Raw genomic sequence first — 25,241 nt, 5'->3', positions numbered from 1 at the left:
ATATCATTAATGTTCAATTACTTGAACAACATTATGGTTACTAGACTCCCCCCATTATCAAGTTCCCCCCACATACCCCATTAGAGTCACGGTCCATAAGCGAAGTAAGATGCTATAGAATCATTACTTGTCTTCTCTGTGCTATACTGCCTTCCCTATGACCCATGCCCTATATTATGTGTGCTAATCATAATGCCCCATTTTTCCCCTTATCTCTCCCTTCCCACCCACCCTCCCCAGTCCCTTTCCCCTTGGTAACTGTTAGTCCATTCTTGGGTTCTGTGAGTCTGCTGCTGTTCTGTTCCTTCAGTTTTTTCTTTGTTCTTATACTTCACAGATAAGTGAAATCATTTGATACTTGTCTTTTTCTGCCTGGCTTATTTCACTGAGCATAATACCCTCTAGCTTCATCCATGTTGTTGCAAATGGTAGGATCTGTTTTCTTCTTATGGCTGAATAATATTCCATTGTGTATATGTACCACATCTTCTTTATCCATTCATCTACTGATGGACGCTTAGGTTGCTTCCATTTTTTGGCTATTGTAAATAGTGCTGCGATAAATATAGGAGTGCATATGTCTTTTTCAAACTGGGTTGCTGTACTCTTAGGGTAAATTCCTAGGGTGGAATTCCTAGGTCAAATGGTATTTCTATTTTTAGTTTTTTGAGGAACCTCCGTATTGCTTTCCACAGTAGTGGAACTAATTTACATTTCCACCAGCAGTGTAGGAGGGTTTCCCTTTCTCCACATCCTTGCCAACATTTATTGTTGTTTGTCTTTTGGATGTTGGCCATCCTAACTGGTGTGAGGTGATATCTCATTGTTGTTTTAATTTGCATTTCTCTGATGATTAGCGATGTGGAACATCTTTTCATGTGCCTGTTGGCCATCTGAATTTCTTCTTTGGAGAAGTGTCTGTTTAGATCCTCTGCCCATTTTTTAATTGGATTATTTGCTTTTTGTTTGTTGAGATGTGTGAGCTCTTTATATAATTTGGATATCAACCCCTTATCAGATATGTCATTTATGAATATATTCTCCCATACCGTAGGATGTCTTTTTGTTCTACTAATGGTGTCCTTTGCTGTAGAGAAGCTTTTTAGTTTGATATAGTCCCATTTGTTCATTTTTGCTTTTGTTTCCCTTGCCCGGGGAGATATGTTCATAAATAAGTTGCTCATGTTTATGTCCAAGAGATTTTTGCCTAAATTTTTTCCTAAGAGTTTTGTGGTTTCATGACTTACATTCAGGTCTTTGATCCATTTTGTGCACACAGACGTTTATAGCAGTTTTGTTCATAACTGCTAAAAGTTGGAAGCAATCAGTATATCCTTCAGTATGTGAATGGATTTATAAACTTTAGTACATACAGATAATAGAATATTAGTCAGTGCCAAATAGAAATGAGCTATCAAGCCATGAAAAGATGTAGAGGAATCCTAAGTATATATTACTGAGCAGCACATGGCAATCTGAAAAGTCTACATACTGTATGGTTCTAATTATATGATATTCTGGAAAAGGCAAAATTATTAAGACAGTAAAAAGATCATTTTTTTGGAAGAGAGTGGGTATGGGGGGAGAGGATGAAAAGGTAGAACACAGAGGATTTTTGAAATAGAAAAAAATACTCTGTATATTGTAATGATGGATACATGTCATTATGCTATAGAGTAAACCACACCAAGAGTGAACTGTAATGTAGACTATGGACTTTGGGTGAGTATGATTTGTCAGTGTTGTGTTGGTCCATCAGTTATAATAAATGTACCACTTTGGTGAGTGATGTTGATAATGGGGGAGTTTATGCATGTGTGGGAGCAAAGCGTTTAAGGAAAACCTCTGCACCTTCTCTGATTTAGTTATAAATCTAAAACTGTTCTAAAAAATAAAGTTCTTTAAAAATATATACATAAAGCTATATTTATGGAAAGTGTAATACGAGACCAGGACAAACAAATAAAACACTAGAACATTTAAAGAGTTACCAAAAAAATCCAAATTTGGGGAATTTGCGGAATGGTGGCAATGAGTATGGTAAATATAAGTGATTCAGTATACAATTTGAGGACAACCATATAGCTTATTGCAAAATACTGTTATGTTGAAATCCTGTCTTACATAAAAAATGACTTGCACTTGAAAATAAAAATTGGAAAAATAACTGAGCATAACCTAAAGCCATTGTATGTTATTTATTGCTGTGTAACAAACTACCCTAAAGCTTACTGTATTTAAATAATTTGTTATTTCTTATGATTCTGTGGATTGGCTGGATAGTTCTTAAGTGCTATTCTTGACTGGACTGATACATGTAGCATGATCAGATCACGGCTCAAAAGGTGGCTGAGTTCAGCTAGAGAAAATGAGGCTTGCTTTTCATCTTCAAAATGGCTAGATTAGGGTAATTCAGGGCATAGTGGTCTCAAGGATTTCAAAGAGGCAAACGTAGACACTGCAGATACTTTGAGGTCTTGCTCAGTAGTTTGCACAAAGTCACCTCTGCCTTATTCTATTAAGTCATACCAATTCACAAGATATGCCAGTTTCGGGGGTGGGAGGAAAACACTATCTCTTGATAAACTATTTTGTCAATATTTTATCAACCACAGGTACAAAACCATAAAGGACAATTCTGATTTTTTGCATGACATAAAAATGAAAATTTAACTGCCAAATTCCCATAATAAAGAAGGTTGAACCATAAATGACAAAGTGGTTTAAAAAATTTTATAATATATCTGAAAAAGGGTAAATATTTTTCACATATAAAGAGCTCTTACAAAACAAATCAATGAAAAATGGGAAAAAATAATTAGTATAATGAGAAAAGCCAACTGTAATAAACACTCCCAAAAGAAGAAATATCAAGAATATTATGAAAATAGCCCAATCAAACCACCTACTAATCAAATAGATTCAAAATTTAAAAAACCATTGTAATATTTTGCCACCTGTAAAATTTCCACCCATGAAATTCAAGTTAATGAAATCAACAATGTCTTTTTTTGTGGAAAGATGTAAGAAAAGAGAATTGTCCCATACTGAAGGAATGTAAATTTGAGTTTCATTTCAGGTAACAACTTGGCATTCTATCAAGTCTTTTAAAATATGCACACCCAACTATTCTGCTTCTTGTAATTTATCTTAAGAAAATTCAACAAGTAAATGAAAATAAATTAAAAGAATGTTCTTTCCAAAGTTGATTTCAATAGCCAGAAATGTAAACAAGTTCATTTCTTTATTCATTCATGCATTCATCCAACAAATACTTACTGAGATTGCTGTGTGTGTAGGCATTGTAGTCCTGATGGCAAAGTGGTGAATGAGACGACATCCCTGCCACCTTGGTGTCTATGCTCTGGTGAGGGTGCACGCAATAAACTAGTAGCTATTCTGTACAATATACTGCCAGGCAAAGGGGTGAGGTGTTATTTTAATAGAGTGGTCTGAGCAGATCTCTCTAATGCAGTGACATTTGAACACAGACTTTATGGGACACCTAAAGATGTGCTTCCCAGATCCCTTTTCAAAGAAGGATTTGCTTCCCAGCAAGGCAGAGACCTTGTCTGTCTTGTTCATAGGTTTATCCTTAGTCTTAGCTCTATGCTTAGCACATAGTAGGAACTCGAAACAATAAAAATATTTCCATTAAAAGTTATTAGTTGATATTATATAGATTCTGAAAACTTGAGCAGCTTCAGTGTAAAAAACCTATACTTTAATGCTGTTATCTTCCTGTTGGGCTGCATTTGCTTCTGGGCTGTCCTAGATTTTTCCTGGGACCTACCTGAATGCACTGAATTATTGAAGAAGTGACCAGAAGAGTACTGCTCTGGTCTGTCGCCCTTGGACTGTCATCTTTTTAATGCTACTAGCTTCACCTTTATACTCAGCTGGTGACCTTGATATTTTGGACTTCTGGAAAGCATAACTTTGCACAGTAAATGCTTCCTTGTAAGCCTGCTTTCCACCAAAGGCACAAGCCTCTCTGATATTCCAAGGGGCCTTGTAATACAATTATTTTCTCTTCATGTAACCGATTTCTTTCCTTTACTTTTTTTCTTCGACTGCCTTCATCAGAAAACCACTTCTAAATCTCCTTTGAGTCCTTAAATGGCTAATTGCCTATTCAATCCTCCAGACTCTTCCTTCTTTCTATAACATTTCTATGCTTTAGAAATGTTAGAATTAAATAATTTAACTTTAATCAATATTTATTGAGCACCTAGTACATCAAGAAACTTAAGTAATTAGACACATAGCAAAATAATGTAAGAATATGCATCAGTCTTCAATTAACACGACGAACCTGCACATACCCACACAGAACAAGTTATATCAACAAGTACAGAAGGGAGGAAGGGAAGGTCCCCCACCGCAAGGTAGTGACTGATGAGTGCCCAATTTAGAGCCGAATATGAAACATGTAGTTTAGGTTTTTTTCTGGAATGGGATAAGAACTTTGAACAATTTTGTCTGTTGCCCTGAAAGTTAGTGAATTAGAAATTCTCTTTATCACTAGCAAAAATAATGACGACAGCATAAAAAAACTGTTAAATCTGAGCATCAACATAGGTAGCAATCTGTCATTTTTAATTTTAAATCCAATGACCTATGGAATGAACCTACTGTTTTGGGCCCAGGTCTCTGTTTCAAATAATCATTAACTGATATTATTGCCTTCTTACAAACTTCCAGATGCCTTAACGTAGATCTTCAATCCATGCTTATTGACCTGAATTGAGTCTTGCTGTCAGTCATTTGGAAGACAAAGCAGCTGGAGCTGGAATCTTCTTTCAATGATCTCTTAAGTGATCCATTTAGTTTACATTTTTATGCTTACCCATATAAATCTTGTGGCATAAGAATTAATGCAAGTCAAAAAAATCTTATAGATTTGGAAGAGTACTTTTTGATATCTGTGATTTACTTTTTTTTCCAAAAATGAGAATAATAAATTTTCTCTTCTAAACAAAAAGTTTTAAGAATACATTTTTTAAAATTCATGAAAGAGTTTTGCATTATTCAGAGGTAAAATATTAATACTGTTACTTGTGGTGCAAAGGCAATCCCAGTAGAGCACATTCAGAAAGATACAATCAGGTGCAAACTTATTAAAACAAAATTGGCAAAAAATCAACATGTAGTTAATCTTAACGACTTCTAGAAATAATTCTCTCTGTCTCTCAAGATAGCTTGCTTATATTCTTGAGTCAAGTTATTGTCTGGATCAAATCAAGAACCCATATTTCTGTGATTCTAATCAAAGTAACCAAAATGTTTCTTGTAAAAATGCAACCTAATTGATGATATTTACAAACAATCCTATTATGTTTTCCCATTGAAGTCATTTTTTTCTAAGATAACTATTTCCTGTCATTCTTTCCAAAGAGAATAGATTGAGATACATATTCCTTCTATTATAAAATTGTATCTCTGCATTGAAACATACTCCCAAAGATTTATGCCTCTTAAAACAGAATTCAAGCACACCAATTCTTCATTGCTGCAACTAACAATTCTAAGTCCTTACTCTCAAGATAGAGGTGGAGCTATATATTTTTGCCCTTTGCATGAGAAGAATTTGAATCTAGGTTATCTTGAACTTTCAGTCATTGGATGGCTACTCATGGCTTAGGAGGGGATGGGCAAAGCACTATACTGTCTGGAAATCAAGACTGTTGAAATGACTGCTCCATTTTAACTGTATAAAGCAGCTACTTTTATGGGACTCTGGGATATTAGCTGATGTCAGTATTTAGCGACAAATGCTTATCTAGGGCTATAGACTGTCATTTTTACATACTTTTAAGTTTAGTTCTTAACAACTCATTAAAAGATGTTGAACATAAAATCCTTACTGCACAATGAATTTTAAGCAGCTAACACAATTCCTATTACATCACCACAAAAGAAACATTCTCTTCTCATCAATTAGTTTACTATATTTGACCATAATTTAATTATCACTCCAAAATAATGTGTTCATAGATAACAGACTTAAGAAACTGGCTTCCCAAGTCCTTTGCATCACAAGGGGGAGGCTTCCTTCTACCCCACCTCCGCTTTTTGCTGGGGGAAAATTGGCCCTTTGAAAGGAATTTTATGGTATATCTCTTGGTGGATATACCCTCCCTTACCAAATAACTATCCAACACCACTTGAATTCTCATAGCTAACAAAACAGTGCTATCAAAGGAGATATGTCCCATGATAGCTTCATAGACTGGCCTGCCATCGTCCATTTGTACCCATCCTTCCTGCCTTCTGTTCTTTATGCCCAGACAAGTGCTCTGCTTCCATGAGAGTCTCCCTATTTTGCTGTGGAACCTATTTGTTATCTTGCCAAGGATGTCCCACCTTCTGTTACTTCTTCTTTATCCTTCATTATCAATCTTTCCCTCTCTAATAGATCATTTCTGTCAACGAACAATCATATTCTCTTACCTTGTCTCTTGAGAAAAGGAAAACTGCTCTTCTTTGACTCAGATCACCCTACAGCCTTCACATGTATCCACTGCTCTTTACTGCAACGCTTTGAAATGCATGGTCTTCCTTGACCGGATCTATCTCATTCTTCAACCCATTTCAGTTAGGTTGGAACTGGTCTGGTAAAAATCCCTAACTATGATGCTAAATGTAATGACTATATTTTCTCCTGCTTGACCTCTCAGCCACATTTAACACAGCTCTTCCTGCTACATGAATGGTCTGCTCTCTTGGCTTTCTGGATGTGGTATTTGCCTAGCTTTCTGAATTCTTCACTTGTAAATCCCTTAGGAGGCTCATCCCCTAAATTTGGAATGCCTCAGACTCAGTCATTACTTGGCTCTAAGTCACATCTGCATACTGATGACTCCCAAATGTAGTCTGTCAGTTCTTTCTTCTGACCTCTGCACTCGTATCTAAATATCCATGACATCTCCACTATCTCACAGGCACTTCAAACATATTAGGCCTTGAGGTGGCCTGGATAATGGCTTTCCCATGATGTCTATGGCCTAATCCTCAGAACTGTGACTATGTTACCTTACATGGCAAAGAAAATTTGCAGGTGTTACTAAATTAGGGATGAGATGGGAACTTATCCTGGGTTATTATCCTGGTAGGCCCAATATAATCAAAAGGGTGCTTACAAGAGGGAGGCATGAAGGTCAAAGCCAGGGAAGGTGGTGTGACCATGGGAGCAGAAGGCAAAAAGATGTGATAAGAAGTCACAAACCAAGGCATGAGTTCAGCCTCCAGAAGCTGGAAACGGAAAGGGAACAGGTTGTCCCCTGAGCCTCCAGAAGGAACCATGCCTCCTGACATGGTGACTTTAGCTTAGAAACACTGATTTGGGACTTCTGTCCTTCACAACCTTAAGGTAATAAATATGTGCTGCTTTAAGCCTAAGTATATGGTCATTTTTAACAGCATCAAGAGCAAACTAATACAGGTCTCAATATCTGAAACTGGGTTTTTAATCCATCCCCGAGCCTGTTGTTCTATATCTAAACTAATTCAGTAAACGGCATCATTTTCTACCCAGTTGCTCAAATCAAAAACCAAGGAATCACTATAGATTCCTCTTTTTTCTTTCACCTTGTCCTTCAATTTACTAACAAGTCCTATTTATATATTTCTCTCCCTCTCCACTGTGACCACGTTTGCTAAGTCATTATAACTTCTTTTCTATAAAGTTAGATTTCTTAGGGAAAATTTCAAATATACACAAAATAAAGAAAGTAGTGTAATGGGTCCCAAGTACTCATACATAATATAATAGTTATAAAGTATATGTTGATCATCTTTCTTTCAGCTCTTTTTTTTCTGGAATATTTTAAAGCAAATATTATATATCATCACTTGAACCACATACTTATTTCATCATGTATCTCTGAGAAGAACAACCTTATTGCTATTTTCATGCATAAAAATTAACAATAATTTCTTAATATTTTGATACAGTACTTATATGAACTTCCCTTATTGTCTCAAGTATGGTTTTTACAAATGGGTTGTTTGAATCCAATTGGGTGTGCATATTGCACTCAGTTGTTATGTCTCTTAAAACTCTTTATTCTATAACGACCTCCCTACCACCCCAAAATCAGCAGCAGCTTTTATATGTCTTTGATTTGTTAGAGAAATTCAGACATTGGTTTTCTGTAGAATTCTCGCATTTTATACTTGTCTGATTGCTTCTTCATGGCCTTACTTAACTTATTCCTCCATACCCTCTATTTCCTATAAATGTAGAGGCTTAACTAGATTCAGGTTCAATACTTTAGGCAACTATGCTTCCTGTTGCATTCATCATGTATTAAGACACATAGTAATTGGTTTTCCCACTTTCACTAATCAGTGCAATTGGTGGATTCTGAGCATGTCGGCCTAATTCCCTCATAAAATTGTTTATTAACCACTCCCCTCCTGGTTTAAACAACCATGTATGTATGAGAATTGCAGAGACCCATTCTTTCATTATGGGTTACAAAATGGTGATTTGTTTTAATGCTATCATTTCTACTGCTTTATTTGCTGGAATACCATAAATAAGAACTTTCCTTCATCAACTATTGGTTATCCTAAAGTGTAAATTAGGAGGCTCCTGTGATTGGCTTGGCCAGAGGTATGGTAGTGATACCAATTAGGGTGATGGTAGTGTTGATTCATTAATACATGGTTTCTTAACATATTTTGGTAGTAAAACCCTCAATATTTGCAACCAATCAGATGTGATGAAGAGTAAATGCAAGTTAAGATTGACTAATTTTTAGCTAACTGGTGGATGGAAGCGCAGTATGTTGAGCTGTGAAAGCTTTGTGGAAACCAGCCATGGGAGAACATGAGCTGACTGAGCAGATACTGTAGAGAGGAAGTAAGAGGGAGCCTTCATACTTGTCCAAAATAGTCACGTTTGAGAGACAAGGAGTTCCCAAAACAAGAAATGAGCTTTCTAAAATTTTAGAAACATAGGAAAACATTTTGGCAAGCATTCAACTAGTTTTATATTTGAAATACTGCATCTAGTCCTTTAGTCATGTTGCTGCAGGGACTGAGGCAGCATCGGCAAATGTTATTACGGAAGCACACTCCTTCTTCTAAAAGGTAAGGTTCTGTCAGTATTTCCATTATAAACTCCAATTTTCAGGGGTTTGTAACTTGGCTATTTTAAAATTACATCAGGCTGAAGCTTGCAAGTAATAAAACATTTTAAAAAATAGATTTAATGCATTTTTGTCAAGATCCAGTTAAAATATTGCCTATGTTTTGCCTATTTTTTCTGAGATAAAGTGACTTACAGTTAATATATTGTGAGACCAGTGTTTAATTAAAAACACTTTTTCTTTTAAAGTTTCTGGAAATGATTACACTTTATAATAAGGTCACATTTCATATGTATAGATTAGATATGGATGGACCACAAACATTCTGAAGCAATTTTAACTATAATTATTTAATTATAGTTTATTTTAGTTACAGCAGAACTTGCCATATGCATTGAAGTTTTGAATGAATTTCTTCCCAGTGAAATTTGTTGCCAATTGGTTAAGGTTTTTTTGAGGAACAATAACATGTTCAATTTTTATTTTATTATTTTGCCAGACAGAACTTAGTCTCAAAGTTACTGTTCGATTAAAAATATACCATCTTCCATTTGGGATTTGTATTTCTGTTTGTATTTTTTATTTCCTCTTAGTAATGGAATTTTCTAACATACGGATGCCAGTTCATCCAAGGTCTTTTGTAAAATCAGTTAAGCCAGGAATTCTACCTTAAAGACAAAAACACGGTCTTCCCTTATGAGATATAGGAAAAAACAAAGACTGCTATTGAAGAAAAACAATCAAATACTATATGCTAAGTAAAATAGAGCATGTAAAGCTGAGTAAGAAATGTGCCCTGCCCTTAAACGGCAATAAAACAAAACTAAGGTAGACCCAGATAAGGCCGCAGAAAGCAAGGTAGTAAGTATAACATGAGACTGTGAAGAGAATTCTTCCATCAGGGGAGATGAGGAAATACTCAGTATGGGAGGTGGAATTTATGCAGGATCTCAGAGGCTGAACCTGTGACAGGAAAGGAAGAAGATGGGCATTCTAGAGAGGCAACAGTGACAACAGGCAAGGAGAGAGGGAACTGCATGTTTCTCAGAGATTGAATCATATTTGCCCAATAGATATTGTCCTCTGAGCCTGTTTCAAGCACTTCTAAAAAGTGTGGAAGTGTGTGTGTGTGTGTGTGTGTGTGTGTGTGTGTGTGTGTGTGTGTGTGTGTGTGTGTGTGTTTATGCGCATCTTTGACAACCGGCATACTTTAGTTAAATGCAAAATGGACTCTACAGGGTAAATTCCTTCTTTGCAAATTTAATCATGAGAAAAAAGCTTTCACTTTGACGGCTTTGCTCATGGATTCTTTCTTGTAGTGACAAAAATACTCAAGTCTAATACAGAGAAAGCTAACGCCATAAGAGTGTGATTTTTCCACAAAATTTTTTAAATGGCACTGTAAATATAACTAAATTAATCAGTATATGTAAAATACCTGCCCCATTTTGTTTGGGGAATTTCATTCTTGGTTAAATATCTTTGAAGAATACCTTTATGTGTGGAGAAATAGGTGGATAGAATGCATTTACCCATACCATATAAACATAAATTTAGGTTTACTTTAAAATTTTGTCTCTGGCAATTAATATTGCATATTATTTAGATCAATTACTTAATATCTTTATTCTTCTAGGGCTATTTCAAAATTTGAAGAATTTGTAGCTGATGTAGAAGTGAAAAATAGTATCAGTAACTTAAAAAAATTAAATTTTAAAATAAAATTTTAAATGTCTTAAAATTTATGAATTTCAAAATAAAATAAATATTGATATTTATAATAAAGAATAATAAATATAAGCATTAAGAAAAGCAATCCTTTAATTACAGAGAATACCAACTGTCAGCTATCTTAAAAATAATTATTATCCATCATTAAAAAGATTGCATCAAAGTTGGCTTAGACAAGAAAAAACAGATATAAAACATTTTTTTGAGTCAAAAGTATTAATGATGATTAATTTTTTGCATTGTGGTCATATTGTTAGATTCTTTTCTTTCACAGACATTTCATGTCCAATATCTATCTTCTGGATATTTTTTGAGTTCCAAACTCCGAACACTTTGTAATAAATAAGAAGGCACTTCTTATTTATACCAGTAGACTATTGTGATCCTCCCAATATTTTAGTCACTCCTTTTGTGTTCTCTTCTAATTTTGGACTTCTAGTTTCTCTCTGTCCTGAAATCTGTTGCCGTTTTCCATGTCTTGTCTAATACTAGGTAACCTTCCCCCTTATTCCCATCTTGTCTGTTATTAAATTTATACTTTCTCATATATCTGAAATGCTTGTTTATTTTAAGAACAGTGATCCAATTTATGCTACAAGTGAAATCTGGTCGTATTAATTAAGTGGATTTGATGTTTTTACAAATGGAAACCAAAGAATCCTTACTTCAAGGTGTAAAAAACAAAACAAGATACAAATTATATAGGAATTAAAATGTAATTTAAAAATTAAATAATGAAAATGAAAGATAACTTGGGAGTATTTTCCCAACTTTTAATTAGGGAAAGATTTCATAATCAGAAAAGAAACTCAGAAGCAATTACAAAGTTCCTAGATTTGGATTCATTAAAATGATAGTGTTCTGAACAACCCAAAATTAATACAGTAAATAAAATAAATGAATGTAGTGTAACACATGATAGACTTCTCCTAGTTAACAAAGAACTTTCCCTCCTAATAGCCATAAAATCCAAAAGAAAAATGGATAAAGTAAACAGTAAATTCACAGAAAATGAAGTGCGAAGGGTCAATGAATATAAGGAGAGATGCTCAACACTGGGAGTTTGGGTAATGAAATTTAAAATAAGAAGATAGCATTCTTTACCCTTAAGACTGAAAAATAAGATTAATAAAATCTAGGTAAAGTCGTTAAGAAACAGATTTTCTCTTATATCTTTGGTGGGAATGTGTATCATGATACCTTTTCAGAAAGCATTCTACCAGAATTTATTAAAATTGAAAATAAATTGAAAAGTACTTAGGGAAATCTAAAAGTACCAGTACTAAGATGATATTATAATGATATTAATTAAAAATTTCTACATTAATTGACTACTTTCTTGACTGCATAAAAAAAGTGGATTCTTCTCTTTATAAAATGTAGATTTTATTTGTAGAAAGTCAATAGAGAAGTAAGGAAATGAACAAAATAACTTCAGGTAGTAATAAGTGCCCTTTGAAAAATAAAACACGATGGTGTGGTAATTAAGTAAATGAAGAGTTGTAGAAGACAACATGATGTAATTCTATAAAGTTCAAAAACAAGCATATGTAAAGAGTTGAAATAGAAAATATGAAAATGTGAAACTATGGATGATACATTATTTTTTCTGGTGTTTCTATAGTTTGAAATTTGCTGTAATGAGTACACATTACTTTTTTGATGGAAAAAACTATTTAAATAAATGAATCACTTTTCAAAATAGTTTCCAATGAAATTCTGTCAGAAATATGTTGGCCTGAGCTTCTCTGTAGTTGCTGACCTTTAATGTAGTCTATCCTAAAGCATGCCTTTGATGAGCTTTAACCATTCAGAGCACTAATAAAAGATCCTGTTGCTTCCTACCTCAAAGGAAGAATTGCAGGCTCATGCTAACCCAAATGGACCAGGCAGAGACTGGGCAGCATGGATGCTGACAATGAATGAAGGGCACACACGTGTTAATTCCTTCACTGGCTTTTTGGCAATTTTGTGGGATCTTCTACACTAAGACCTGGTGGGGAAGAGAATACTGGCAGATACTTGTCAAATAATAGTTGAGGAGAAATCTGCATGAACTAATTGTCAAAATATAGTTTTGAAAATAGTTTTCATCAACTTTCCTTGATAAATCATGTTTTGGTTTCATTTTCATCCTTTGTCATAATGTTTAGTCTTTCTCTTCATGGAAATTCTGAAAAATCAGTCAATTGTCTTTAAAGTCTTATCAATGCTTATATTTGTCTTATGCCTTGCAAAATTTCATTTCTAGAGATCCAACCAAGTTCTCTTTGACAAACTTTATTCTGTGCTCAGGGAAAACTGGCAGAGTCGTGAAGACTAACTATAAACTAACTAGGGATTATTATAATAGCCACAAGCCCAGTCATTTGCGCTGTCCATCAGTGATATTATTAGTACCCCAGATATTCCTGAAATTTGCATGTAGAGAGAAGAAAGTCATCTACAGACCATGATTGAGAACTCTCTAGGTAGCACTTGTTTTCCAAGCCATTGCCCTTGCCTCTAATGGTTACTCTGTCCCCCATATATAAGCTCCTTCAGGTTTACAAGACCCATTTAATCAACAAATATTTATTGAATAGCACTTTGTGGCAGACAGTGTTTTAGGCAATGGTAGACAATGGTGAACAAGAGAGACACTGTTCCAGCTGTCACAAATCCTATATTGTGAGAAAGACAATAAGCAAGTAAACGACTGAATTTTAGTTAACAAAGGGAAAATGGAATCTGTGTTGGGGAAGAGGACTGTTTTCATCACAGTAGTCAAGGAGAGCCACGCAGAGGTGACATCTGAGCAGAGACTGAAAAGAGAGAGTGTGTGTGAAACATGGAGTCTACGGAAACTTAAGGTAGGATGCTGACAGGATTGAGAATCAGAAAGATACAGTTTCATTCCTCCATTTTCAAATAAAGCTCTGATTCTCCCATCTTCCAGTAACCACTCTTATAACAGTACTTGTCTGTAAGATTCATTTGACGTTGAACATATGTTGCATTATAATCTAGCTATCCTTGAAAAGTTGAGATGCTTGCTCTCCATTTAAGACTCAGCTCCTTCAGGCCAGAAGTCTTGTCCTTGGATCCTGATATACCAAAACCAAAAATAGTGATCTCCTGTAACAAGCATTCAATAAAAACTCACTAATGATCATGGTCTGATACAATGATTGGTGCTGTTGTCATACCTTCAAGGAGCAGATCAACTCTTGACTAAAGATAGAGTTGGGCAGGGGCTAAGGAGAGGTTTGGGCTATTTAAAAATACATCCAATGAATATATATTGGTTTTGTAAAAAAAAAAAAAACAAGCAAAACTTAAGACTATGCTGTTTATAGATAGACACATACATGGTAAAATTATATATATAGTTGGATATATGATAATGTATACATAGAGTAGTTTGGTTGTTAGGTTTGAAATACCTATTATGTCCAAGTGGACAGGACAATTAAACAGCCATATAAATGAATATGAAACTCAGTAGAAATGTCAGAACTCCCCCAAATTTGGGATTCACCAGCATATAAGTGGTACGCTATTTAAAGTGATGGGACCAGGTAAGATCACCTAGGGAGAGAACAGAAAGAAGGGAAGGATAAGTATGATTTGCAGTGGAAAAAATTGCAAACAATTAGCTATCAATGGAAAACAATAAATTATGGATTATGTATACCATACATTTTCATATTACTCTTAATAAGTTATATATACAAGTATTGCCTTCATGGATATTTAGTATATGAATTTTAATCTGGAAAAATAATTTTCAGAGTGACACAAATATGTCTGTTTTTTTCAAAATTACATAAATATGAGTATATAAGTTTATATAATAGAAAGATATATTTTAAACTGTAGGGAACAGGCGATTATTAACTTTTCCTTCTAAACATTTGTTACATTTGTACTTTATTCATGAAGCTAGAAGTCTAACAAAAGAGAGACATAAACAAAACAATTGTGTCTGTAACTCTTGACTATTTAGAATGTAAAGTGATCTTAGATGGATATTTATAACAGTAGCAATATCCCCATCAGGGCTCTACTTACTCCACTTAGGTCCCTTGTATCCTTTATCTTTTTTGTTTTTTTGTTTTATTTGCTGCCTCAGTGCTTTCAGTGTTCTGCACTGGCAGCCCTCAGCTGGAAGAAAATCTTTAGGCTGTGGAAATTGCTATGTCCGCCCACAGGAGAGCTGGTAAATGCCTAGGAATTTGTTTCCGCAGGGATATCATTAACTATTAGCTAATGTCCAATGGGTAAGAAGGTATGAATATGAATGTTCCAGCTCCCTTGCTCCTTAACTGGGGACATTCTGAGGTGTGATCTATGCCATCTCCAGAGCATTTCTGCAGGACTGAGCCAAAGTTCACTTTCTTGGGATTTGGCTTAATGTCACACTCTAACCTGGTCTCCTCTTCCTAATCCGGCTTCCCAGCTGGCCTTCTAGCATTTTCTGGGAACACTTCCTGATAAACAGCTTTGTGTGTATCCTTGTCTCAAGGTCTGCTTTTAGGGATTCCCCCTTTAAATAATGACCAGTCTATTTTAATTGTCTATAAATGTCACCTGAGAGCCCAGGCATCACGGATAGGATATATAGTCTAGAAAGTCAGGTGCTCAGACTTTAGATGAGTTCCAAGTTTTGTCTTTCTCTTCCTGTGGCCTTGGGCAATTAACCAAATTCCATGACTTTTTTTCTCATTTGTAAGATGGGATTGATAATAGTACTAGACAGAACTCTTTCAAGGAGTAAATGTGATAATGTACTTAAAGTGCATGTAGCACATGTTAGGCACTCAATAATGATTTTAAAACTGATAAAGATGCTTATGTAAGTCTCATGACTGGCTCTGTGTATGGCTGTGTATGTGTATGTTATGACATGTCTGACTAAAGGAGGAGTTTCCTTTAAATGAAAATACATGAAACTTTTCTTAGGATGAAAGTCACTTTTTACAGGACATTATTTTATTGTGTATAACTCATGTGAAGTAAACAAAGTTAATACATCATTGATTTTAATGTGACTGCACAATTTGATTAATATACCATTATTGCATAAAAACATTCTACGTGCTGAGAAGTAGTAGCTGGTGCATTTGAATATCATTTAGTATAAAGCCTCAGCATATGCTATTTTCACTATATCTTCCTATGAATGTATTATCATCTGGTATAAAATAAATCTGATACTGAATCAAAAAATGAAAAATTGTTATCTCCCTAACAACCATATCACATATTTTAGCACTGCATAATATATCATTTTAGTGTCTTAAATAACATCACTATTTTTGGTAATGGTGCAATGACCATCTTTTTATTGGTCTAGTTTTACTTTTAAGAACTTTGATTGCTTACAGTAATTCAACTCTTCTATCTCCTATGTAAGAATTTACCTTCCCAAACCCAGTTTTTATTGGATTGAATACCATGGAATTAATTTATATGTAAAACTATTTTATAATAATGTCTGGGCTCTATAAAATTCCCCTGATTGGGATTCAAACAAAGCTAGCTAATATTCTATTTATTACAAACATTTCCTGGTAGTTTCTAATTTCATTTCATATTAAAATCCCCTTGTTGTAATTGCTGTCATTCTCTTTATATTTTCTCCTAATTATTCTGAACTAGAATAAATTCTCAGTTATTCAGGGACATGTATTTAATCTGCAGATTTTCCAAATCCTCTCTTTTTAATTCTTTTCCTGTACTTTCTTAACCATTTAAATGTTTCCTATTTTTATAATTCACCAGATGATAAATGATGGTAGAGAGAGAAGTTCACATTAAAATAAGCAGCTTGTTATTTTTATAGGAATTGCTGGTAAAAAGTCTGATTCCAGTGAATGCATAAAATGAAAATTTTAACCATTTGTAGATCTTAATCTTTTCTCCATTACGGAATACAAAGTTAGACCTCAACACTTGCTTCTTAAGTGTAATAATTTTGCCAAGAGCAAAGCTGTGCTTCCAAAAATAAAAAAAGAAAGACCTAATGTCCCACTCCATGGCACCCATTATTAAATTGCATGTATTTTAAAATAAGAATTTAGAAGGTTTTGTTCACAAATCTGATAGGATTAGGAAGTTCTTATATAGAAGAATCCTTGAATAGGTTTAGAAATTAAGCTGAAATGAGAGGTTAAGGACAAATATCAAATTAAGAAATACTTTGTAATTAACCAAAATACTTTGTTATGTTCTGATCCCATGTCTTCAGAAAAAGAATATTGTGATGTTGGCAAATGTATGCATAAGTATCTTCATCTTCAGATAGGTGCATTTCTCACTAACTTCAGATCTCTTGACCCCATTTTTTTTTTTAATGCTGTCCTTTGACTCTGGAAAAACATCTACTATTCTCAATTCCACTATCTCACCATCACCTGAATGCTCAACTATTTTCCTTCCACTCTACATAGGCCAGAACTTCTCTTTTCTCTTTCTGTTGATCTTTCCTGGTAACAAAATACTAAACAGATTCATACTAAAGGGTGGTTATGGCCACGTATATGCCTCCCTACCTCCATTCCATTTTCTTTTAAGAAAATTGGTATAGAAAAGGAATGAAAAAAAACCCAATGGAGTTTTGAATTACTTTAATTTCTTGAAACTGAACAAAGGACAGAATGTTCTGCTACAATGTGGTTTCTGTAAAATGAATGAACTCAAATAATATTGCTAAGTAGAGGAACAGTATCAGAACATTATGTGAAAGTTGGTTGATTTATATGTGATCATTTCCATCATTAATACCACCACCAGGTAGCAAACACCAAACACAAAGTTGACACTGCTGAATGCAGATAGTCAACCATAAATGTGCCACACCCTGCATTCTCTCTTGGCTCTGTTTGGCCACAGCTCTACATCTTAAGACATGTTAAGCCTTCTCCCCAACTTTATGGATTTTGCTGTCTCCGTAACTCTTTCTTTTGCTCTTCCATCAATCTGTCTTATTCACTGCAGTATTTATTTATTAGGATTAACATCTTTTTAAACTATTTTTTATTATTATAATGAGTGTTCTTACTGCTTTTGGTTACATAGGTTTTGTTTGTCCACCCAAACTAATTTTCCCTTAAGTTTGCTACTCTTAGTGTGTATTACAAAATGTGAAGGTTTTCACAAATTCACACAGCATGTGATTGCTGGCATGCCTGTAAAGCATTTAAAATAGTGTGGAGAGGATTTCTTCCCATGCCACCTTGGTTTTCTTGCAGGGGGCAGCCTAGAGAAAGAGAAGGGGGAATTTTTCCTTCCCATACAGCTTTCTGTATGCTAATGTCTAATACAAGAGATTGTTTTTAGAACTAAAAAGGCACCCAATCAACAGAAATCTTCACCAGTCTTCCACCAAAGTTGTTATCAGTAATGAGGAATTTAAAAAAATCAAAGCTCACGAAGGAGTACAATTCCACTGTTACGAGACATGTCGTAATTTTTATTAAAATTCTCTTTGTGTTTAGGTTAAGTCCAGATTCTTCATTTTAAAGGTCTTTCCTGCAAGCATGTACTGTATTTTGAGACTCATTATATCATCTTCCTCTTTATCAACCCTTTAAACTATTTTGACACATATTTGGAAGAGGTTAGGCAATCCACAACTCTCCTGTCATGTAACATTCAACCAGGGCCTGCTCTCGGCTTAAAAGAGCTGCAGACCACTCAAGGTTCCCTCAAGATGGTCTATGTCTGTTTTTCACACATTCAGAAATCTTGATTCTACAAAATATAAGATGCTGTAGGTTAGCTAAAGTGATGAAATCGAATCAGCTATCTATCCATATGAACAATTTGGGACACCAAATTTTATAGAAAATAAATGGGGTATATCTCAAAGTCCTCTCGCCCTTTCTCTAACCTCCTCTTAGAACTTTTGCAGCTATTTCAGAAAATAGGAAAATATTTTAATGCCAAAAGTATTAGAAGAGAATAAAGACACATAAATTCCAACAAATCATGTAATATTTAGTATAAGAGAAAAGGATAAATCAAGAATAAAAAATGGGGGTATGGAAATGCAAATAGAGCCAGATACTAAAATAAAAGAAACCCAAGTGAGTATTAAACTTGGTTCAGCTTTTTAGTAACCAATGTGAGAGCAGTCATCTACCCAACTGTGTCCATTAGCTGAAATAAACCAGTTATATAGAAAACATCTATTTTTAGAGCTTACACTGTAAAGGAATTTTTCTCTTAGGATCTCATAATCAATGTGGTAATATATTTACACTGGGGAGAAATATTAAGGATGGAATTGAGAAGAGGGTTGGCTTCTCACTCTTGCCTCAGCAGAAGTAAGATTTAGTAGGACTGAAGTCTTTCCATGTTAAAGAATGTATGCAAAGTATTGATATCCCAGTTCTTTGAGGATATAATTGGCTTATTTATAATAATTCTTAGATTGTGTTTATTAAATCATTAAATGACTGCCTCATAGGATGCCTCCCTGCTCTCTAGCACCAAGTACTGATAGCCAAAATGGCAGAATTCATCTACTTCAGCTACTGGGTTGAGAATGCAGTTTCCTGGGGACCTCAGAAAGAGCGCCCCATTTGATTAGCTCTGTTGGGAAATAGGCACAGGAGTGCCCAGTATTTGTCAACCTTGAGATCCTATAAACCAGATGGCTCTTTGAGTCCTATGGGATAGCTCTCCAGTGGAACTTCCTGAAACTTAAGGGGTTGTTTGGGGTTAGGAATTAAAACCACTTGTGTTCAACTGTTAGGAATTAGCTATGTAACCCTAGGCAGATCCTTCAGTATCTTTATAACTCTTTCCTAGTATGTAAAATGAAGATAATTATTACCTTCCTTTCCCCTCACATGTACACCGTCCCAGCCTTCAACCTATTATCATTTATTTCTAGTTTTTCCTATGAACGTATATTTGGAGGCAGAAAATATGCTTTATTGGTTTGTATCCCAAGTGCTTTATCACAATGATTGTTAACACTGTGCACTCAATAAAATGTCCACTGGTCCACTGAATTAATGGAAATATTCAGAAAGTTCCCAGTGCTCAATAAATGTAAACCATTGGGAGGAAAGCAGATAGAATTTCACCGTGATTTCCTTTCCTTTGGGCTGTTTTTTTCTTGTGGCCCAAATGGCCCCGAGCAGTCAGTACCAGTCCACAGGGACTAGACAGTGCCCAGATGTTCTTGCCTCTCACATGCTCATCCTTTTTCAAGTGTCCTCACTCCAAACTGCTTCAGTTTCTTCTGGATCATCGGGTGCCCAGTGTCATACATTACTCATCATATACAGCCATGCTGATACTGTCAAATACCTGTAAAAAAAATCAAAATGTTGAATATTTACTCTGTACCACATTTTGTTATGTGTCCAACTTCAGGTTTGCACATTACTTTTCCAAAATTACAACAGCTAGAAGTTACTGAACTCTAACTAGGTACCAGGCACTATGTACTTACTCGTGTTAATTTATTTTATGCTCACATTCCTAGAGAGCAGGTAGGATTGTTATCCCCAGCTTATGCGAGCACCAGAGTAAAAACAGAAGTTAAGCATTTTGCTCAAGGTCACGTAGCTCCAGAGTGGAGGAGCCCAGATTCTGGCGTGGGCCATTTGGCTCCAGAGTTCAAGTTTTTAACCACTATGTTATGCTGCCCCTTGACTAGTTGGTTTAGTAGCTGTATTTTTATAGTTGTTTTCTTTTGGGAAATGGTAACAAGAATTTTAAAGCTTATTTTGAAATAATTACCTTTTTATAAAATACCCTTTACTTCTATAGATACCATTTTCACTAGTGTTTCCTTTGTGTGCTTACACTGGTAATGAGAATTCTATATAGTACTTGTATGTTTATACAACATCTATATATAAAAAATGGTATTTGGAAGAATGCTTTGTGCATAAAGCAAAGGGATTGTTAGAGGAAGTTAAAAACAAACAAAACAAAAACACCAAAAATCTACTCACAACAGTACACTACAATTCTAAATAAATAAGTGTTCTTATAGTTGACCCTAAAATAAGGAGCTATTTTATACAAGGAGCTATTTTATATCTCTAGCTTAAACCAGGTTTAGCTTACTATGACTTTTGTTTCAATAGGCTGCTATCTTGACAGCAGACTATTAAAATGGTAACAACTGTACTGCTTGCTACTCAAGGAACTTGTAAAGTTGATGATTTGGTACATTTGCTTCCCTTTAAAACGGATGTCATGTATTAACATCAAAGTTTAGCAAAATTGTTGTTAAGTACTTTAATACGTGATGAATAAAGGAGAAAACTGTTAACAGTAAAACTGCAAGAGTACTTCAGAAGACTCCTTGTCACACCTGTTTTATCAGCACACAAAAGCTATCAGTATGAAAACAGCCATACAGGAAGCATAGCTGAATTACCCTGAAGCTATATTCTGAAGGGGTTGTAACACTTAAAAACTGACAATATTAAAGAGGCAAAAGCATCGTAATTCACATAGTACACAAGACTTACTTTATAAAAATAGAGAAAATGCCAATCTTTTATTTGCCACAGGGATAAGGAGTGAAACATTGGTGAAAGAAATTTGGTAACATAACTCACACTTCATTACACATGATTTTCCTAAATTCACAACTTATACAATTGGCTAGGATAAAAAAAAAACAAAACGCTGAAAAAGGAAATTTAATTTGCTGTAAGTTGGCCAAATCACATGATCCCTCAAATAAGGGAGTTTAAATGAGAATGAATGTATTTTTCTAGTTGGGGAAATTATTTTCTTTAATTTATTGGGCTTAAGTAGTTTACCCAAGGCAATAAACCTTTGGGTCAGCTTCAGAAACCTTCTATATCACCCTGTTTCGTAAGACACAAGTGTCTCATTAAATGAACAGACATGAAACATTTTCTTGGTTAAGTCATAATGGCAAAGACAAGAATAAAAAACCCATACTACTTCCCTATCTTTCAAGTCTTTTTCTCCTAAAAGTACCCTCTAGATTTCTTAGGTATGCTGTACAATTATCTATAAAGTTGATTTTATTCAATGGAGAAATGCGTTCATCAACTTCACCCTATGGGAGTACTTAAGTGTAAAGAGAACTCGGTTATTTTAACTGCTTCCTCATTCTCCTTCTCATTTTCAGTAGTATAGTTTATTTAAATAAACAATTTAGTACTGTGGCCTAGAGGCACCTAAGAAGGCAGGGAGTTCAGAAAATGAAGAGCAGATGGCCCTAGAGAGATTAGAAGTCACACTGGAGATTTGTGAAATCTAAATCCTTTTTACTCTTCTCTCTGGCATCAGACTTCAATGTGAGGTGCCCCCTCCGGAAACATTTTCTCACGTGTTTTCTTTTTTCGTGCGTGTGTGAAACAAAAGAAATAGAAATACAAGTGCTTGGTACCACATGCTTTTGAGGTTTAAAAGCCATTAATAAAGTAGCTGCTTCCGTCACTGGGGGGCAGGGGCATCACTTTTAAAACAAAGATCTCCAGAACAATCCCTGGGAGAATGAAGTCACTCTCCCTTCTCCAGAAACGCTAAGGAAAAAAGGAAGACGGAGAACATTGCCCCCCTACTTGTACGTGGGATCTCCTTTTCTTCTCCGTACCCTCCTCCGCCTCTACCACGCAGGTCTGGCCGCCTCGGAAGGTAGATGGGAGAAAAGGCTCAGTCCTCCATGACAAAGTCTTTGGTCTTCTCCTCGTGGTCGCCCACTTTATAGCGCAGCAGCACACACAGGAGACGGAGGTCGCCCGGGAAGGGCAGAAGCGTGATCTATCCGGAAATGTCCGTATCTTGCTCCACTTGCACAGGCTCGTTCAGGTAGGAGTGACTGCTTCCAGTGCGTGACTGGGTGAAAAGGCGAGGTGGACAGCACCAGGGGTTTCCCCGAGTGCCCTCCAGGGAAGGTCACCTGGAACCAGACGGCAAAGCCGTGCAGGGCGGCCGAGCCGCAGCAGCTGAAGCGGGAGCGCCCGCCCACCCCGGCCTCCAGCTCCTGCTCCAGGCCCGCGCGGCCTGGAGCACTGCGGCCGTGCCAGCACATCCTCTCCGGACAGGCCCTGCACCACGATTTACGAGTGGCCCATGAGGCAGCGCGTGGCGAAGCGCTCCCGGCAGCTCATGTCCACACCGTAGACCTGCTTCACTTGGCTCCAGAAGCCGAGGCGCAACTCCAGCATCTGGTCGCTGATAGGTGGCAAGAAGAGCTCGGCGAAAGCCGTCAGTAGAACACCGCCTCCTTCAGCCACTTGGTCTGCGCGTGGAGCACAGAGCTCAGCATAGACTAGTGCAGGAGTCCATGGCCCATCCACTCGCTCACGATGGCATCCACCTGCTCCGGTAACTCCACCGTCTCCACCAGCCCCGGGAGGACGTGCACCCGGTCCTGCAGCCCGTTGAGCCGCACCACCTCCCGGGCCTGTTGCCATATGGCACTGGCCTCCACCGCGTACACGCCGAGCCCCGGCCTGGGCACAGATGCTAAGAATGCCGGTGCCCGCGCCCACGTCCAGCACCGTCTTGCCCCGCAGCGGTGCCCAGTCCCGCAGGATGCCCCGACGGTAGGCATCTGTGCGGACGCGGTCCGCAATCATCTCCTCGTGGATGCATACGTACGAGTAGCACTCGTAATACAGCTGGTCCCGCTCCCGCTAATCATCCGGGGTCGCGTATGGGCCGCCTCCCGCTCTGCGCCGTCTTCCTCTTCAGTTCCCTCCCCTCCTTCGCCGCCGGCCTCCGACTCAAGATTTCTTTTCCTGGGTTGCGCCATCTTGGCGGTTAGGGCCGGCTCCCGGCGGGCGCTGCGCGGCTCCGCACGGGCTCTGGGAGGCGAGGGCTTCTGGGACTTGTAGTGCGCACTCGCGCTCCCGGCTGCCCGCGGGGTTGCCTGAGCCATCCAAGGTTAGGAGCTGTTGAAGCTGCTCCTCTGCTACCTTGGAAGCCGTTTCGCACGCACCACACCCAAATGCTGTTCTTCTTTACGGTCTCTCACCGTCCCTTAGGCCCTCAGTTCTCTTGATTTCACTACCTTCCTGAAGGGAAGGCACCCATTTAGACTCCCAAGTTTTATCTTGTCTGCTCAACTCCCAGATTTTCCTCCATCGAAGTATCTGCGCACACCACCCCTTCACACACCACATCACCTGGACCGTTGCAACTCTTAGCGCTCTCCAGATGTGAGATTTAGAAGTTGCACTGCACGTTTTTCTCTTCTGTTTCGAGTGGAGTTAGGGTGCAAAGAAGGCATTAATAGAACAAAGTAAACAGCTGACAGTGCAAAACTTTGGTTCTGATTTCAGTGAGACCACAGATTAATTGCACGATCAGGGCAACTGATGTAACTACTCCTGCTTTCAGTTATCCATTTACCCCAGCAACAAGGACGCTTCACGACAGTTGAAGAATGACGTTTCTGGTCTCTATTCAAGGAGAATAGTTACTTGTCTCTTACTCCTTCCTTGGTAATTCCATCTGTGACTCGTTCAAGAGTTAAATTTGGAAGGGTTCAGACTAAGCAATTGCAAAGCAAAGGTGGTATGAAACCCATTGCAGGTGTATTCTAGTAACCTATTAGAACTTTTCCTTAGAAATAACTGAATCCTTATCCCTTGTCATCACTTTCACAGTGCAACTCCTTGTTATTTCCTGTGTGTCTCCTTGTCTAGAAAAGATTGGTACTCCCTCTTCCTCTTCTACTTTTCTTTTAATCAACAATCAGCTGTTAATTTCCTCCCTCTTTGTTTTTCATAATGGAAATAAAATATATTCTAAGCTATGCGTGATGTCTGAGTATCTGTGCTCCTAACAAGGTGAGAATAACATTTCTCCCAGCTTAAAAAAAAAATCACATAAATAAAGGTGACTTTTCTTGTACTCTCAACTATGTCTGTTTAACCAATGGGTCTACATTCCTTATCTGAGGAAAAAGTTCCCTCACCCCATTCTCTCTATTAGTCCCTCACTTAGTGGATAGGTTTATTGACCTGATACCCTCAGCCCTACTTCTAACTCAGGGCTCTCAGTTCTGGCTACTCATTACAATCATCTGTGGAGCTTTTAAAAAGGCGATGCCTGTGTCCCACCCCAAACTAATTAAAGCAGAACCACTCCAGGGGATCCTGGGCATATAGTTTTAAAAGCTCCCCAGGGAGTTCGAATGTGCAATCAGAGTGAGAACCACTGTTTCTCACTAAAATGATCTTAGCTAAATCTTGCTTCATTATTTTCAGTGGTTAAATTATCTCTTTAGTGGCCTGGGCTCAACCACTTAAGGCTAAAAATTCTCAGAGCAGTTCCTTTCTCATTCTGACCAGTTAATATCTTATTTTAAGAAAATAGAGGCCCAGAGCAGGATGTAGGATTCAAGTTGCAAATGTGAACATTTTAATATGCTACTTCTAGGCTGTTACTTAGTGTATACTTCTCCAGTTC

At 36.8% G+C, this 25,241-nt stretch overlaps 1 protein-coding gene across 1 annotated transcript; it reads right to left on the bottom strand.

Moving 5' to 3' along the window:
- Nucleotides 1–14,694: 14,694 nt before the first annotated feature.
- Nucleotides 14,695–24,592, bottom strand: PRMT6 (protein arginine methyltransferase 6). The gene is given in 7 exon segments (XM_017673161.3): nt 14,695–20,135; nt 22,385–22,635; nt 22,637–22,834; nt 22,836–23,049; nt 23,052–23,263; nt 23,265–23,463; nt 23,466–24,592. Coding segments are annotated over 6 exon segments (1,224 nt in total). The 5' UTR covers nt 23,707–24,592; the 3' UTR covers nt 14,695–20,135; nt 22,385–22,475.
- Between the last annotated feature and the right edge of the window lie 649 nt (nt 24,593–25,241).

This window comes from Manis javanica, chromosome 4 (genome assembly GCF_040802235.1).
Source record: "Manis javanica isolate MJ-LG chromosome 4, MJ_LKY, whole genome shotgun sequence".
In the NCBI taxonomy this organism is placed as follows: Eukaryota; Metazoa; Chordata; class Mammalia; order Pholidota; family Manidae; genus Manis; species Manis javanica.
This window is presented reverse-complemented; position numbering and strand designations above follow the sequence as displayed.